An 18,794-nucleotide genomic window follows, 5' to 3' on the forward strand; every position below is an offset into this window, starting at 1 on the left:
GTGTTATTTAAAAAGGACTGCAGTGGCACGCACTTTGAGAGAACGCCGCAGAGTCTTGCTTCAGAAGTTATCCCCTGACTAATCTCTCCGGCAGACACAAAACATTTTAGCGCCATTCTCCTCCCTGACCTTGTAATTTTTTGTGTGTGTGTATTTTTCGCAGGAGCCGGCAGTGTAAGGAACTTTGAATGCGAGTGTGACGCATCCACGTGCAATGCGGACAGCCGGTGTTTTGGACAGAAGTGCTTCACCTCACTAGCCGTACGGAACGGGACAATGGCATCAGAGAAGGGGTGCATTGTGGGTGGCGAAGACGACGCCTGCACACGCCCACCAGCGTCTGAGCTGGTGGTGGAATGCTGTGAAGGAGATTTCTGTAATAAGAACGTCTCCTTGCAGCTTCCAGTTGAAGGTAAGGTTGAAGAATGAAAGACAAGTCATTCTTATGGTTCAGTCACAATTTGAACAGTGGCAATTTCACAAAGGGTTGTGTGCTCTCACTGAAAATGAAGTTTCAACAGCAACAAAAAATGAAATGGGGAAAAAAATCCTGAATAAAACCCCAATTACTTATTTTTTCCATAATTGGTTTCTAGATCCCCATATGTACAGCTTTCCTGGCATCAATTAGCTGTGAAATGAGTCGCACAGACTGAATAAACATTTTGTCTGCTGTGCTGTCTCTTTAATGTAAGTAATTGCCTTTTTCGACAAGGGTTCAATTCAGCCACACTTGAAGAGTGTAGTACATCACTCCTGGGTTCAATGGGGTTGAACATTAGCCAAAGCCGTTTTGCTTTTGCTTTCCTTCAATCCTTCAAACAAAATCACCACAGAAAGTAAGAAGGAAAACACATAGGCAAAAGTAATTCAGATCTGATTCAATGTATTGTAAAAGTATCAAAGCCTATTTTATTTATTGTAGGCGATGTCTACATTGACCCCACGTCTCGTTTTACAACTTACTCTTCATATTTTGTAAACTAAAATAATCAGGTACAGGGTTTTTCAGTGAGAGTAATATGAGTGCTGAAATAAACATAATGAGTCTGATCAAGGGGTTTAGATTTGAAACCACAAAAGAGCATTGTCCGATCACTTCCTGAAACTGTAGGGTTGCAGAAAAGTCAAATCAAATCGAAATCACATAAAGAAATCCGAATATCGTTAAAAAGTGCATTCATTTCTGTCCCATGGTGGAGTTTTTTTGTTTTTAAGCTTGTGGATAAAAGGTGAAGTTAATACAGTAAGATCGTTAACAAAGAAAATCAGTTTAATTTTTCTTTTGATTGAATTGTGATCTTTTTATTTGGTTGCTTTCATTGCCTTTGCCTTTTGATTGCAGTGTTCAAAATGAAAATGGAATATGTCCAGTTTTTGAACGGCCAATGGAGCCTTATGACTCATCCTCTAATAATACAAATAATGGTGCCACTGGTCGCCCCACCACATATGCGTAGTACCGCTGTCTTCTGCCAAGCGGCGTCCATTTAATTCTCACTCCCATGTCGGCCATAATCTGCACGGCCGCCATTTAATTTAATGGTCACTAATGGTATTGGTCTAATGGACGCGCCGTATGTGCTCTTATCAGATGTGGAAGTGTCTGCTGGCAGGCCCGTCCTCCGGGAGCAGCAGTGCGTGTGCGACGGCGCCCACTGCCGGCACCACCCGCGCTGCACGGGCCAGCACTGCTTCTCGTCCCTCACGCTGAGCGACGGGGCTGCGGTCCAGCACAAGGGCTGCCTGAGGGACGACCAGGAGGGCAGGGACACCTGTGCCACGGCGCCCTCCTCCACCCGCGTCGTCAAGTGCTGCCAGGGCCATCTGTGTAACATGAACGTCACCGTGCAGGCGCCGGGGAAAGGTGACTTTGGACGCAATGTACACATTCATCTTACTCTCTGTTCACTCTGCACTTCCTGCTACATAAGAGATTAGAATTCTACTTCTCTGATTGTTGTCTTTCCACAGATTAACCTACAGTTCATCACATTATAAACTAGATACATAATGTCAAGTCAGCACATTCGAGTACTAAAGTTATTGTAATGTTTCAGTATTCTGACCAAATGTACGACCCTGTGGCTGGGAAAAGGAGCCAGAGGGATTTTTTTTAGTTTGAAATTAAAATGGTCCATCTTCCAAACACTTTAGTGGATGTACAATACTAACAAGTAGAAAAGGCAAGTTTGTTTTTATAGAGCAATTCAAGGACTTTACAGAGCAAGGAAATCATTAAGTACATTTAAAGGCAAGTTATTAAATACAGTACTAGTGAGTTCTCCCTGGAGTCTGACAATGGAAGATTTAACTAAAGCCACACTGCATAACATTTCACTTAGGGCTGGGCAAAATGGACCAAAAGTCATACCCCGATATATTTAGGTTGAATATTGATATATACAATATATATCCCGATATTTTTTTCTTAAAGTGCGCTCATGCACAAGCTTAATATAGAACCTGCAGTTACGCATAAGGCCTGAGGTGGCAGTAGTGAGCATAAAAATGGCCAACTTTTATCTTTAAGTAAAAGTCAAAGCCAAATACGAATAATTTTATTGAAACCTCACTATAAAATCTAGTCATACAATAAAGCTCCTGCACATTTTAATTAAAAAATATCTTAAATATAAAAATAGCCTATGAAATAAGTATTACAGGGCAAACTAGAACTATATCGATGTGTGATATGATCTAATTCCAGATCTCATTTAAAATATATGAATATATCTTAAATATCGATATATCACCCAGCCCTGATTTCACCCAACAGATAGAAATACAAGCATTGGTTTTATCAACCTCTTGACCCCGCATTAACCAAGCACATTTTCTTCAGTTCGACTTTACCGAAATCTAAAAGCTTCTTGAAAAATGTGACAAAAATGAGGCGTAAAAGAGGATGAAAACGCGGTAAAACAGGTGACAAAAAGTGATGGAAAAAGCGCCAAAAAACAAACAAAAAATGACAAAAACGCAGCAAAACAGGCGACAAAAAAGTGATAAAAGGCAACAAAATGATTTGGGCTTTTTATTCCAAAGTGAAAATGTGCTTGGTTAAGGTGGGGTTAAGTAGTTAAAGAGATTTTATAGTGTGTGTATTTAAAGTGTGTTTGCTGTGAGCAGCTCACCTCTCCTAAGACCTGACTGTAACTTTACTTGGTGAGGGGACGTCTCCAGCTCATCTCCGTGGAGATGTCGACTAAAGGCAGCCAAATATAATATTCAACTAGGTTAAGTACTGAATCGAATAAAGTATATTGTCCCTCGTGGGGAAATTTCTTCTGGGCAGGTGCAGCTGACGACATGTAATACAGAAACGGACAAAACAACAGTCAGTGCAAATTGTTAAGTTTAGCTTATTTGAGCTGTTTACATTCATTCAGTTACAGACGTCATATTATTACACAGTAATTGAAGCTCAAAAGAAGTAGACCTACCCCTATTTTCAATACTCTCAGTACTTGTGCATTTGTATCCCATTGGAAACTCGGCTGATGATAACTGTAGCTAACAATTTTCCTTACATTTATAAAGTTACCATAAGAATATGCAAAGTTCAAGTATGCCTTTTTCATACCCAGGCACGCACAACCACATGTACCTGATTATGAGTTACATTCTCCTATTACAATACATTCAGTAATATAGAAATTACTATTTGCAGCATTTGACAATATAAAATTGGTAATTAGTAATAATACTTAATAATAGGTGCAGACATGTACAATGTGATAATAAGACATTTAAGGAATAAAAAACTCAATCATCCAACCGAATGTGGGCAGACAAATAATACACATGAGCAGAGCCAAGGGTTGCCATGTTGCGACTCCAGAGCATATCATTCATATCCGTTTTTTGATTACTTGCCGCAAAAATAGCCTTATCTGTGACTAGCTGTTCACTCTTAGGGTTTTGTATTTCTGGTGTCAGTATAATCCAAAATATTACGCAGTGTGCCTTTTAAAGAACATTTCCTTAAAAATACAGTATTAAACTAAGAACAACCATTTTTCTTCATAATACAGTAATCTTACTAGTTGCACATTGTCAGCCTCTGTTATTTTTCTTTTGGCTAATTTGACATGGTAAATACATACATTAAACTTCTGTCTGAGTCAACTTTTTAATCATAATCTGAATACTTAGCTTGCGTCTCCTGGTTTTGCTCCCACAGAGGAGGCGGCGGTGAAGCCCGTGCTCAGAGAGGAGCATGAGTGCGTGTGCGAGGGCAGCTCCTGTGAGACGGAGAACCGCTGCAGGGGACACCAGTGCTTCTCCTCGCTCACAGTGAACGCCGGCTCCCTCATCCACCAGAAGGGCTGCTTTAAGGTGTACGAGCAGAGCACGCTGACCTGCAAGACGCCCCCATCCAGAGACCAGGTCGTGGAGTGCTGCTACGGCCACCTCTGCAACATGAACAGCACCGTGCAACTGCCGGTCAGAGGTAACTTCTTAGAATGCGCTGCACAAACATCGAAGGAAACTACTTGCATGCATAATTGTGGTTTATGAACCTGCTTTTGGGCACTTCAGCACTGAGATTTTACATTTCATAACACAAGTCCAACAAGAAGCTTGTCTTAGGAATCACAATTTTCTTCTTTTTATATGTTACTTGGCAGACTATAAACATATTTAGCACATACAAATAAAGTCCGGTCTTTGGCAGATTGTCCAGTAGAAGTGGAAAAAACGGCACTTGAAGCTGTTAGCATGAAGCTAACGTTAGCATTGTGGTTAGCTTTCTCTCTTATCTATGTATTTATGGGGCCATTGCTCCTCTCTATGTATCTGTATATTTATTTGGTAGAAAATACATCATTAAGCATTTGTTAAAGTACTTGTGGAGTAATGGGTGAAAGAGTAGTTTTCCTCTTTTTTCTTTTCCTCCTGGGGTACATTCGAATTTTGTGGGCGTTCCCAAATCTGCCATCTGTATCAATTATTCCACGAAAACGTAATTTGTTTGCTTTGTAGTAGCAGAGCTCTGGTGGAGTTTTTTCCTCTCGCAGACCTGTGATGGAGGTCAGCAGAGAGATTTCTGGTTAGCAGAGCCAAAGAAGAAGCCACAGTGGGAAATGAAGCGGCTATGCATGAAAAATGGAATCAGGCGCCACAGAATTTTGTCACAGCAGGACAGAACCTGCATCAGTGTCTCAAAATACCACACCAGGTGTGCTTTTTGACGAGGGAACAATATTGCCAGATGGTAGACAGCTCGAAAAGACGGGTCAATTTTGCATAAACCTCCCCTTTAAAATGTTCTTGTTTGCATTCATACACAGTAATTGCAGTACAGGCTGACTGAATATTCTACTAATTCATTCTGCCCATATGACTGTGAAGTTGACACCATTGTCTGTCAGATTTTCCGCCCCAGCTGTTTTGGATGCGTCCATTGGCCTGGGGTTTTTGGGGCAAAGTGGTCATTCGGCTGGAGCTTTATGAAACAGAAACGCCAAGGGACGGCCAGCAACCACAGGGAGGTTTTTGAATATTATTTAGTCATGGTCTACTTGCGCTGTGTCCCCCTCCGCGGCTGTCAAAAACTGCCTGACAAGCACCTACTGGGTGAAGCCACCTGGGAATGAAGGAGAGCTTTATACACAAAAATGCTGTCTGAACTTTCTGCTTTATGATTAATTTGAAGTGTGTGCAGAGAGCTTACGCGGCGACAGCGTGGTGATTATCTAAATATCTTAATGCATCTTGTGCTTATGTCTAGTAGGTTTCATGAATGCGTCGCTAGTTGAGTGGATTTGGGGGAAAAAGAGCGCACTATGCATGCTGAGAAAAGGGGGACATTGTCAATGCTGCAGCAGAGCTGCTCAGTCTCTCCCTCGGAATGCTGGGAAAGTCTGAATAGTGTTCAGTTGTTTGGGCTGGTCTCAGCGGGCCACATTGGACACCCCTCACCATTGATGTTTTTTCCGAGTAGGACGAGATTTTAGGATGTTGTTTGGTTTGCTATGAATTAAATAAATACGTGCCAGACAATTTTGTGTTGAGTTATACTTTATTTCTTTACATAATTTCATTATTAGGTCTTTCTTGTTCAATGCACTACTGCCTGTGCAGGTACGTTTCTTTAAAGCCTTTTCTACCTGGCAAGCTACTTTTACACAACAATTGTGTAAAATTGGTGAAGTTCACCCTGGAGAATTAGTAGCCAAGATGATAGGAAGTTTTGTCCTTGTACTTTACTATACTGATCCAAATGTTGGCAGGTTGTGTTCAGCGTGTTCAGAACAAAAAGATTATGCATCTACTATAACGTGAGTCATCAAGCACATGTAGAAATGTAGAAAGTATTTGGCGAGCTATGAAGTGCTACTGGTTGGACATGTCACCCTATGTAACACACACATTCATTTCATTAGCAGTGTTAAAAACCATGCCATCTTTACTGTGGGCAGGCTTGCCTCTCTTCAGACCTCTATGGAGACCCTAGGGTCTGGCCTTGGCCAAACTATAGCTGTAATTAATCTGGGTAGGGGTTAATTTGGCCTGTTACACAGTGTCTAATTGTCATAACAAACATGAGCAGGCAATGGAACTTCAATATGCAACAAGAGGAAATGAGAGAGACAGCCCTCTGCTGGCCGGGAGTTCCGCTGCTCCCAAAGGCAATTGGCTTAGGTAAAGCTGTCATGTCATCGAGAAACGATCTGGAGTCGAATCTTTCGGGTATTCAGACTAGACTTTGCATGTAAACATAATGAATATCATGCCTGGCTACTCATATGGAAAATGTTTGGTATAGCTGGCATGTCATTATTATTTTTTTTAGGACACTTTATGTAGTTGTTCTTGTGACTTTTACAAATATTGTACATTGTGTGTTTTTGTTTTTAGGCCATGATATACAATTGTTTTCACCTCACAAAAATACCTGCTCTAGCTGATTACATTAATATTGTAGGTAAATTATTCATCCAACTGTTTTAAGAAATCAAGAATAAAGCACACTGTAGCCTCTTGTACTGTTCATTCACCCTCACCAAAGAGAATTAATGAAAAAAACATCTAATGCTCTTTACAAAATTGTCTGAATAATGTCTCTATTGTTTCTCCTGATCACAAACCCACTCCTTTTATTGTGTGTCCTTCCAGCTGAGGAGCTCTCCCACTACAGCGTGACCACCCTGGCTATTGTCATCGTGGCGCCCATAATAGTCCTGATTGTCCTCTCCGCCATCGCCATCCTGGTGTTCCGCCGAATCCACCACAACCAGATGGAGAGGCTAACCTCCCGAGATGCTGAATACGGGACCATCGACGGACTCATAGCTTCCAATGTGGGGGAGAGCACTCTGGCAGTAAGTATTGGAGAAAGTAAGAGGCACGCTTTGCTAAAAATCTATAGTGGGTTAGAGAAGACCCGCTTTTCCTGCCTAGTTGATGGATTTTCCTGAATTACTCTGAAGTGCTTTCAGTGAATTGTGCTTTTAGTTTTTGTTTTTTTCATTTGCTAATGCAATGAAATATTGCTTTTTTTGTTGTTGCTAAAAAGTCTCAAATTCCACCTATGCCACTTGGGAGGTAGATTGTCCCTTGGGCCTGTGTGTAACACAAGAAGAAAAGAAGAAAATGAAAGGATTTAGTTGAACAATGGTACCATTCAGTATGCCACGGTCTGCTAGGATAAACAAACAATAATTACTGTAAATTGCACAGAAATTACTTATGCAGTTTTGTCAAAATTCAAAATATAAATGTTTGAATGGAGCTGTGTAATAAGCCCTGCAGCGCTGCAGGGAACCACTTGATCCTCATGCACAACACTGTACTTAAAGGAACAGGCCACCGTTTTTCCATATTGAGATATGTTCTTGCCTGAGCTTAGACAACTTGATACCTGGCTGGTCTTTGTGCGTGCCTGTGGAAGAGCTTGGTAGCTTCCAACCTCACCCCTATTTGGAGCTATAGAAATGCATTGGGAGAGGCCACATGCTAACAACATCTTTGGTCTTTTTGCGTGACCGAGGGCACGCACAAACGCCAGACAGGTACGTATCAACTGGCCTAAGCTCAGGCAAGAACATATCTCAGTATGTAAAAATGGTGGACTGTTCCTTTAAGTAGTTAAGGAAAACATCTAAAACGTAAAGCCACACAGTGTAACATTTTTGACTAGTAAATGGAAAAAATACAAGCGTCATGATAGATGTCTCAATAAACCAGTTTCTCTCTTCAAACCTGACCCGTAACTGTTCAGGTAGTGGGACGTCACCACCTCGTCTCCATTGAGATGTTACTGCTTTGCTTTTCAACAAGTAGATAGTATTATGTTTGAATGTGTAGGTCCTCTTCACATGCTTGATTGATAATCCTCTGCAAAAAAAAGCAGCATAGGCGCACGTTTTGGGTCGTCTGGCCGGACAAACTCGCTTCTTTCTGTTGGAAAGAATAAACAGAGGAGAGTAGTCTGGCTGGCAGGCATGTTTGTTTATGTTTTGACTCTCACAATCTTTTGTTTTATCTTGTGATGTAGCAACATATAACCTGGAATTATTGCGCAGTGTGGCTTTAAGTATAAATGATGCTTTATATGTTGCTTGTTTAATATTTAGTTGCAAAGCTGTCGTTTAGCTCATAAGTCTTTCCAGTGGCCATTGGCTGGATGCCTTCGCTCCACTCAGTCTTTGTATGCAGCGCTTTATGTTTGAGGTTAGCTCAAATGATCCAGAATTTGGGTGGAGGCTTGTGGTTAGCGTTTAGCCTGAGTGTGTAATCATGTCTTGCTGAAACATCTCAGTTGGCCTCAGCTCTACGGCAACTCCTACTTAAAGACAGAAGTTGAAAGTGAATATATTTTTGAGTAGTTTATTATTTGTGTGCATTTTTGGACAATACTTTTCCACCCTCTTTCTTTCTCGATGAGATACGAGATAGTGACTGAGGCAGTTGTCCACAGCGCAAATTTTAGAATTGGACTTTTCAGCAAAAGTTTTCAAAGTGGAGTTTTCTGGACTGGCTTGTGTGAGTTCTTTTTCCTTTCCTCTTCCTCAGCTGAAACAAAGTCCAGACAACCTCTTTGAAAACTTTTGCCAAGATGGAAAACTCCTGGATGAGATTGTAATATATTATTCACTGCAGACACGCGAGCGGGCTACACAATATTTGCACATCATCCTTTTTCCTTGAGAACCAGTTTTGTCGTGCCTGATTTACAATGGCAAACTATGACATTGAATGCCGCAGATTCTCTAATTCAACTTAACAACACCATCATATGCAGTCGCTCGTCTCGGAGAGATGCTTTCGACTCCATCCAAAGTCCGCTTCGTTTCAGCTTGGCAGCGAAACCTCCGAATATGAGAGCCACAGAATGTTTGTTTGAGCATAATTAAAGCGCTCTTGGCAGGATGAGGAGAAAGGTTATTAGGAACAGCGGTGTGGAAAAGCCGAAAACACATGCGCCGGCCGATCCCTCCGTCCGCAGCCCAGAAAGTCATCTCTGATTCCGAATGATAGTGCGGCGCGGTGATGATTGCGCTCTGCTGCTTGGCCCGAGTCTCACCTCATAAACCAACTCCACAGAGAAGAATCTGCAGGGCCCGTTTATGCTGAACGGACTTTTTTTTTTTGTGGGCCTAGTTTTAACCGCGTTCCAGTGTTGCCTCGTCATGAAAACTCACCTGGAGTTTTTTCATTCATGCAGGTTACAGGAATCCTCAATATTCAGCTTGCACAGATGTGTTTAAGTGGACATGTTTAAGTGAGGCTTGAAAGCATTCTTTTAGTTACATCTGCGTCAATATTTTATATTTTTAAGGTGACACTTCAGGTGAATAGAGAAAAACAAAACAAAACTGTAACTGTAACTAAACTGTAACTTGGAGATATCAATTCTAAAATATAGCTCTATATTACTAACGTTTTCTGTCTTTCTGTTTAATGTTTGCTTATGAAAATAATACATTTAATGCAGGTTTAAATGTATTATTGTTTTATTTTGTTGCTTTTTTAGGAGGGGATTTTGGATATCTTGTTTAGCTCGATAAATCACAGTAGGAATTAAATACTGTATTTATTTTTTAAAAATGCCTCTGGAAAAAACCTTCTAAATATTATTAAAACTGAACTATCTTTTGCCCCTAGAGGCCACAAGCGCCACAGCAGCTGTCGTGGCATGTTGCGTTTTTTTTTACTCATTGTGTGTGAGAGTAAGTAAAACGCTGAGAGAGGGATATTGTTCATTGTGCTAAAGCCCAATTATACAATAGACATTTTTTCCCCGCTCAAACTTGGCTGTAAGTACTGCTAAAATGGCGCTATCCCACAGTTAGCTTTAGCCTGTTAGCTTCTTCTGATCGTGATAATCCAAACAACAACGTTTTGCTAAATGTTCATCAACAAACCGAAAGCTGCAGACAGAATACAGTCAGGACTTGACTGTGCCATGTCATGAACCTAAGAAAATGATGAGTGATTATTAGACAACTGAGAGCAGCGGGGGAGATGTTTTCATTAGCGTGTTTTGGGGCTGCCGGGTCGGTGCAGGGAAAGTGGCAAGTGTGGTTTTCTGGCCAGAGACACCAGGGGGAGATGAAAGACCTCTCAATCATTCCATTAACACTTGTATTACCCCCAGAGGGACTACGGAAAGGATTGCATAAGGTACACACGTTACTTAGTACTGCTTTAAGTCTGCGTGGGTAACTAAATTAGAGATATTGTTGCAAGAGCGGAATAAAAACTTAATTTGGAGAAAATCATCCCTAAAGTTTGTAACGTGAGCACATGTAGTTTTCTCCCATCTTCAGCCGTGGCTGTCTTCCAGAAAGGAAATGACCATGGCGTCATCTTGCCTTTCGCAGTACACGTGGATACAAAATATAGCAATATTTGTGATTGAATATGAATCCGACTGCTGCGGTGTGTGACATTGTTGTAAGTGCCTGAATTGCTCAGGCTCCGTCACTAGCAGACAAAACGTCATAAGATAAGCATCGTGAAGTGAGTAGGTTTAGTCTTTTTTTCTCTGACATTAAAACTAGGATATTAAGAGTAAAATAAAAAAAAAGTAAAATTCACAACATTGATTTTGAGTGAAAAATCTGTTTTCACCAGCCGCATCTCGCCTTAAAATGTTAAAATATGTGTAAGAAAAGCACAATACAAAGTAAGTGAATCACTACAGACAGTAATGGGAATGGCAGACAGTGAATACAAGCTTTCACTTTGATCAAATGGCACATTAGCAAACCAATGAGGCCATGATGAACACACTTTGACCGCATAACTGCTCAGAGTGAATCTGTTCATGCATTTCTTTAAAAATGTGGCCAAAACTTTTGTCCATCGATCACGCAACAAAATCCAGAAAAACACAAAAAATAGATTGGAGCATTTCAGCAGTAGAAGAAGAAACAACTGAAGTTGCTCCAAACTGCGTTAATGAAGTGAAATTCTTCAGGTGTGTTTTTGATGAAGGTTGTGACATAGTTAAAAACGCCATAAAGTTTATTTTGCCCGTCTCCTTTAAGGTTTTCACTTGCATTTCATCACTTAAATTGCCTTCACTGCAAATAATCAAATCTGGCTTTATTTCACTTCGGATGTTGAGGCAGAATAGCTTCTATATTCATATCATCAAGTTATAAAAGATGAAGATCTGTGCAGAGTAAGCCCTCACTCTGTTTTATGTGCTTTCACCTATCTCTGCTTCAGTCTTTTAGGCCACATTTGCATTATGCATGTGTTTATCACTCCTGACAGTGCTGATTTGTCTGCCTCTGCTCCTAAACCTCTTTGTTCTGAGCTTCTGCAGTGCCCCCCTGTGGTAGCTCTGTGAAGCTCTGTGTCTCGGCGGCTAGATAAAAATAAAAGGCTTAGCAGCATTGCGCCTGTTTTGGAGTCTGGCCCTGGGATTAGATCAAATCTCCTGCGCCCACACCAGACACAAGGGAGGGGGGGGGCAGCCACGGCAATGGCGTTGTTTACTCACTAGGGGGCGCTCCACACCTCTGCTAAAATATGTTATTGCTGCTAGACATGTATAAAATGCAGTAGGAGCTGAATCTCTTTTAAAACACCAAATAAATAAATCAATACTTTTCAGGAAGATCGTAATTAGCCATCTTTGTTTCGTTTTTTTTTTTTTAACGCACACACCCAACAATCCACAATGTCGCAGTTCACACACGCCTCCCCTGGGTGCCACATCAAAGGCACCGCAGCCTGTTTGGCCTCCACTGGAGACCAGATGCTTCTTATTTCATCATTTTTAAACCGGCGCTTGAGGATTGCTTTGAAAAAGATTTTGTTATTCACACAGTCCCCACACACACACACACAAACACACGCACACAAACGCACACACACTGGCCCTAATGCTTTGTGTTGCTTTCTTTCCCAGGATTTGCTGGACCATTCGTGCACTTCAGGAAGCGGTTCGGGGCTGCCGTTCTTGGTCCAGAGAACAGTGGCTCGACAAATCACACTGAATGAATGCGTGGGTAAGTGGTCCTAGTGTTTTTATGTTCTCCAGAGAAACACTTTATAACTCGCACACAGCCCGTTCATTGCAATACGTCAATACCATCACAATGTCCGGACTTGGGTGTATGGAAAACAACAACAAAAATGTTGTGCTTGATCATTGGTTTGATCCACAAACTTGCCATATTAATCTTATGGTTTTTAACAGTCAACAATACGTTAAGAATTAAATAACTTTTTGAAATTTTGAGAAAGCAATTTACTGTAGTTTGTTTGTGACGACAGAGATGACAATTATTTTTCTTTGAGAATGAGCTCAATAAAAAAAAAAATTCAATTCAATTCAATTCACAGCTGCCCTCGAACTCAGTTATTAATCTACAGATTGTTAGGATGCCCTCAGTGCAATGTATTAAAATAAAGAAAACTTAATATCTTAAATTCTAACTACTACTGATGAAACTACTAAAACTATATCAAATATTGTGAACAATTTAATGAGAAAAGTGGAGTTTTCTTTTACATTCCTGTAGTACTTATTATACGGCCTTGCCAACACTAATTCCACATTCCTTTTGATACAAACTGTATGAGCTGTATTTCTCTGCCGCAGTTGTGTTCACAAATTCCTTGTAACTTAACCAGCATTTCGACGAGAATTAAAGTCGTAGATAACTTCACTGTATTAGACTTCAAGATGCAGAACAGACTAAAGTGTTCTGTCATTGTAGAGATTTTCAAATATTGTCAACTGGACTGGCCTGATCGTGTTGAGGTTTCACTTCTGTGTAGATCAGGGAAGCAGGAAGGAAAGGAAACATTTTTTGTTAGTGAAACTATTTTTCGTCATGGCAGTCCTGGTCTCTCCTCTAGGAGGAGCCAGAACTTAAAAAGGCCTCTTTGTGTTAATCTTATTTTTTAAGACAAGTGACTTCCACTCTAAATCACTGGTCTACGCTTAATAGGAAAACCAATGGTGTGATTTAAATGGGTGCCTCATGTTTTTGTCCACAGGTAAGGGCCGATATGGAGAGGTGTGGAGAGGACAGTGGCAAGGCGAGAACGTGGCTGTCAAAATCTTTTCCTCCAGAGATGAGAAGTCCTGGTTTAGAGAAACTGAAATCTACAACACTGTTCTGCTTCGGCATGAAAACATTCTAGGTTTGTCTTATACGTGTAACTCAAATCAAAGTTCCTGCTCTGTACTGAAAGAAAAAAGTATTGTTGTGCTGTATTAGTGGATGAGAAAAAGATTATTGTAATGAATGTTTGAATCAGCTTTATACTGTATCTTGCACATAATCAGTGTGATTGTTATATATTTTCTTCTCTAAATATTCCATTTAGTTTGCAATTCATCAAAAGGTGACAGTGCATTTGCATCAGCAGCGTTTTATTTGCTCCTGTAGGAATCATGTCATTTGGCAAATAGGGCCTGGCTGCCTGGACAAATGCTCGAACCACTGAACCCACCGTCTTATTAATGGTTTTGTTTTCCTCCTTCCTTAGGCTTCATTGCCTCCGACATGACGTCCCGTAACTCCAGCACTCAGCTCTGGCTCATCACGCACTACCACGAGATGGGCTCCCTGTACGACTACCTGCAGCTCAGCACCCTGGACGCCCTCAGCTGCCTCCGGATGGCGCTGTCCATCGCCAGTGGCCTCGCACACCTCCACGTGGAGATCTTCGGTACTCAAGGCAAACCGGCCATTGCACACAGAGACCTGAAGAGCAAAAACGTACTGGTTAAAAAGAACGGCCAGTGCTGCATTGCTGACCTCGGTAAGATGATGTTTTCTGTTTACATGCTTTTTAATTAGTTCCCCATCCATCACTGCCAGTTCCTCAAGCTAAAGGCAAACATTTAAAACCTGAAATTGCTTGTTTACACATTATGCTTTTGCTAACTATTTACACGCCCTGAGTGTTTCTCGAGAGCTGACTTTCGCCATTGTGAGATCAATAAAGTTCTATCTCATCTTCATTAGCCACTAGCATTGAGACAAAAACGGCTACCTTCATAAAAACAGAAGCATCCTCTTGGGTAAAATTCACACGCACACATTCCTACGTAATGTATTTAATAAAATATCTTGTAATAACTGGTTGTCTTTCACAAACTTTTTAAATTCACCGTCTTGCTAAGCCTTTATAGGCGTTCAATGGGATGGGAAGTGGTCATCTCCAGTGTTTGAATAAAACAGAGTTAGTCAATGTTAACCTCTTAACTCCCACCGGAACTGAGCACATTTTCTCCTGTTTGGGGAGGGGAGGAGAGAGGAGAGAGGAGAGAGGAGAGAGGAGGGAGGAGAGAGGAGAGAGGAGAGAGGAGAGAGGAGAGAGGAGAGAGGAGAGAGGAGAGAGGAGAGAGGAGAGAGGGGGGAGGAGGGAGGAGGGAGGAGGGAGGAGGGAGGAGAGAGGAGAGAGGAGAGAGGAGAGAGGAGAGAGGGGAGAGGAGAGAGGAGAGAGGGGAGAGGGGAGAGGGGAGGGGAGAGGGGAGAGGGGAGAGGGGAGAGGGGAGAGGGGAGAGGAGAGAGGAGAGAGGAGAGAGGAGAGAGGAGAGAGGAGAGAGGAGGGAGGAGGGAGGAGGGAGGAGGGAGGAGGGAGGAGGGAGGAGAGAGGAGAGAGGAGAGAGGGGAGAGGAGAGAGGAGAGAGGAGAGAGGAGAGAGGGGAGAGGGGAGAGGGGAGGGGGAGGGGAGAGGAGAGGGGAGAGGGGAGAGGGGAGAGGGGAGAGGGGAGAGGGGAGAGGGGAGAGGGGAGAGGAGAGAGGAGAGAGGAGAGAGGAGAGAGGAGAGAGGAGAGAGGAGAGAGGAGAGAGGAGAGAGGGGAGAGGGGAGGGGGGAGAGGGGAGAGGGGAGGGGGGAGAGGGGGGAGAGGGGGGAGAGGGGGGAGAGGGGGGAGAGGGAGGAGAGGGAGGAGAGAGGGGCTTATGGCCTCTAGGGGCATGAGTTACTTAGTTATGCTTTAACTAACAATATATTTTCAGGAGCACTGACCACTTTGTCTCATACAGCACTGCTTCCATTTGAGCAGTATAAATGTAATAGCACTCCAAGTCTTCATCCGCACAGGCAGACATGTTTATTTTAGAACTGAATTAGACTTGCTTTTCCGATCTGTCCTAATGTCCACATAAACATGGTTGCAGTTCTCTTGTGAGTTCGCTCTATTTTAGAAAGAAAAAACACAACATCCTGTGGAGAAAACCAAATCCGACAAGACCAGTGTGTTCAATAAGAGGAATTAGGTGCGCTTTGTCCCTAAAGGTGTTTATTTTCTCTATGCTAGGTTTGGCAGTCATGCATTTCCAAGACACCAACGAGTTAGACGTGGGGAACAACCCGAAAGTGGGCACCAAGCGCTACATGGCTCCGGAAGTGCTGGATGACTCTATTCAGATGGACTGCTTCGAGTCCTTCAAGAGGGTGGACATCTGGGCTCTGGGGCTGGTGCTGTGGGAGATCGCCCGGAGGACAGTGAGCAACGGTTAGTACACGTTTGTTAAAGTCAAGTATAACCATGTAGACTTGGCACTCATTTTGCTCTGTTGTTATGCTGTTGTGATGATGGAATGCGATCTGACATTTGTTTTTAGTGCTGTAAGTATAGTGAGCGTGTATGGACATTGAATATACGGAGGAGCACTTGCTGGATCAGCTGGTGGACCAGAGTAATTTGAGTTTAGAGAAAGGAAATGGACTGATTATACAGGTGGTTTAGTTCTCAAAAAAGTTGGTTTAGTCCAATATGGGCCTATAATAGTGACTGAAACCGGGTGACAGTGGTGACAGTGTTCGCCCCTGGAGGGTAGCCACTATACACACAATATGAGTTTTAAGACTCTTTTTTTATTGGTCAATAACGATTATTATTATTATTATTATTATTATTATTATTTATTTTTTATTTTTTTAATGTCTTTTATATAATCCTGTTTATGATGCTTCTGAAACTAAACTTTGTTGGTGTTGAACTGTGACAGCAGGGGGATTTATCATCTGATTTATTCAAGACATTCTGGTACTATTTTTAAGGCTCTGACTTGGCTCTTTCTAATGCAACAAAAAACAGGAACTCTCTTCCACTTTCGAGTTTGGAGATATCAGCTTTTATCAGCACTTTTATTAGCATTTGGCCGATAGCCAATATTGTTAAATACCCAAATATCAGCCCGATAAATCGTCCGACCTCTACTCACAATGTGGAACCCAGAAAACCAGTTTCTCCTTGTTTTATGTATTCTTTTTCGTTCATAGTGAAAGCAAAACTGAAATGTTGAATGTATTGTGTGTAGGAATTGTAGAGGACTACAAGCCGCCTTTCCATGACGTGGTCCCCAGCGACCCGAGCTTCGAGGACATGAAGAAAGTGGTGTGTGTGGACCAGCAGAGGCCTAATATTCCAAACCGTTGGTTCTCTGACCCGGTAAGTCTGATTTCAGACATTCTTGAATGCCACATTAAGATGGAGGCCAGGGGCCAATGTCTCTGATGGGCGATGCACTGTTTTTCATAGAAAATAGCCAAAGAAATAAATGAAAAGTGATTTAAGAGTTTAGTTCACAGATTAGTCGTCTCTGCCATACCTGTGTGATCTATGTGCCAGTTCAACACTATGATGTCATGTGATCGCAACATACTTTGACTGTGTTTATTACCTACCTCTTACACAAACATCTCTCTTTTCCAGACATTAAGCTCCTTGGCCAAACTCATGAAGGAGTGCTGGTACCAGAATCCCTCTGCTCGATTAACAGCGTTACGGATCAAAAAGACTCTCACAAAGATCGACAGCTCCCTGGACAAAATCAAGACGGACATTTGATTCTGCCGCAGTGGTGGAGAGCGCAATATTAAAAGCCTTTGAAGACGTCCTGAGACTGGAGTGAAAAACACACACAAACAAAGGACTTGATAAGTTGAGTGCCCTTATAGTGGCACAGACCAGTATTTATTTTGAAGAAAAAAAGAAACACTTGGTGGGAAACATTTTGGCATCCAAAGATGGCTTACCGGGGCATTTCTGAGACGGCCAAGAGTCTTGGGGAAAAGGAAAATATCGATACATTAAATAGGAACTCGACCATTGGGGAAAATATGTTACATGGGCATTTGCTTTTGTTAGTACTGCACATTTAGTTTGTTTTAAGTCTGAACTTACTGTATTTTGCAAGTTATTTTACATTGTTCTTTTGCATTGTAGTGGACTTAGAAAAAAGTCAGTTTGCCAACTCGTTGTGTACACACTCCACAATAAGCAGTGCTATGTTTTACTGGGACATGTATCTCTGTTTACAATGCTGTCTGAACTTCTGTAGGCTTTAACGTTTAGTTGTTCTTCTGCGACTAAGGCACTACTCTCTTGCTCTGAAACAATGCTTTGTATTTTCTCCATGCATTTGAGTTATGTACTTGTTCTTTTGTCTCCAGCTTTACAGACTCTAAAAGAACAAATCAAATATCTGCTAAGTAATTTGCCGCTCAGAGGCCTGTGCGTAAGCCTTGTACCCTGTCTTAATGCGTGCATTGTCGTCTTAATGCGTGCATCGTCAGAAAATGAAGTTCAACTTCAGCCTTTTTTATTCCTTTAACATTTTATATCAAATAGTGATTTCTATTAATTAAATAGAAAATGTGTTTTATTTGTCTGACTTGTCCTGATCTATTTATTGTTTGTTTTTTGAGATTTATAACATTCAAAGTAATGCTTCTAGACAGGAATTCAATAGTGATGAACTGGACTTGTCTTTGAGTTCTCATGCGCAGGATGGAATTAAAGTGCACTCTGCTCAGACTAACACTGCTTCATGGTCTTTGTGTTTTAATAGCTTTGCTTTGATTAAAGTGGAAACTCGTGGCCAAATTAGGCAAATCCATAAATGCAACATGTATTGTATATGTTTTATTTCTTCAAAATCATATACCACGATCAGACACAGTGCATTTCATTTAGCGAACCATCTTAATTTTGGTAATTTTGGTAACTCGTGATTTAAAACTGAGCTGACATAATTTATACTGTAAATATGAATCAGATTGTGATATATCTTTGTGATCATTAGATCGCTTTATAATGTCTGAAAAGTATTAAGTACTAATCATTGTTTTACAGTGAAGTGTCATGAACGTGTCATGTTCTGATTAATACATAGAACAGTGACATGTGAATATGGAAAGTTTCGTAGAACTCTGACTCAGGGCCTGTTGGTACATACGCAGTAATCCCACATCCACTGTCCAAGGATCAATGATAAACATCTATACAGTAAAATCTTAAATCCTGTAATGTGGTCTGTGCTCACTCCAACATTTTATTAGCATTTAATTTTTAA

At 41.4% G+C, this 18,794-nt stretch overlaps 1 protein-coding gene across 1 annotated transcript in view; it reads left to right on the forward strand.

Annotated features, from left to right (window-relative positions):
* Positions 1-18,326, forward strand: part of LOC306967738 (activin receptor type-1-like) — a 42,685-nt gene extending 24,359 nt beyond the window's left edge. The window contains exons 3-12 of the mRNA XM_079562898.1: positions 164-412; positions 1,595-1,867; positions 4,187-4,456; positions 7,126-7,331; positions 12,377-12,476; positions 13,474-13,620; positions 13,969-14,244; positions 15,752-15,949; positions 16,758-16,888; positions 17,153-18,326. Of these exons, the coding sequence (XP_079419024.1) occupies positions 164-412; positions 1,595-1,867; positions 4,187-4,456; positions 7,126-7,331; positions 12,377-12,476; positions 13,474-13,620; positions 13,969-14,244; positions 15,752-15,949; positions 16,758-16,888; positions 17,153-17,287 (1,985 nt within the window). The 3' untranslated portion in view covers positions 17,288-18,326. The remainder of the gene's footprint in view (positions 1-163; positions 413-1,594; positions 1,868-4,186; positions 4,457-7,125; positions 7,332-12,376; positions 12,477-13,473; positions 13,621-13,968; positions 14,245-15,751; positions 15,950-16,757; positions 16,889-17,152) is intronic.
* The last annotated feature ends 468 nt before the right edge of the window (positions 18,327-18,794 follow it).

The sequence above is a fragment of the Gobius niger genome (genome assembly GCF_951799975.1).
Source record: "Gobius niger genome assembly, chromosome: 9".
NCBI classification, from domain to species: Eukaryota; Metazoa; Chordata; class Actinopteri; order Gobiiformes; family Gobiidae; genus Gobius; species Gobius niger.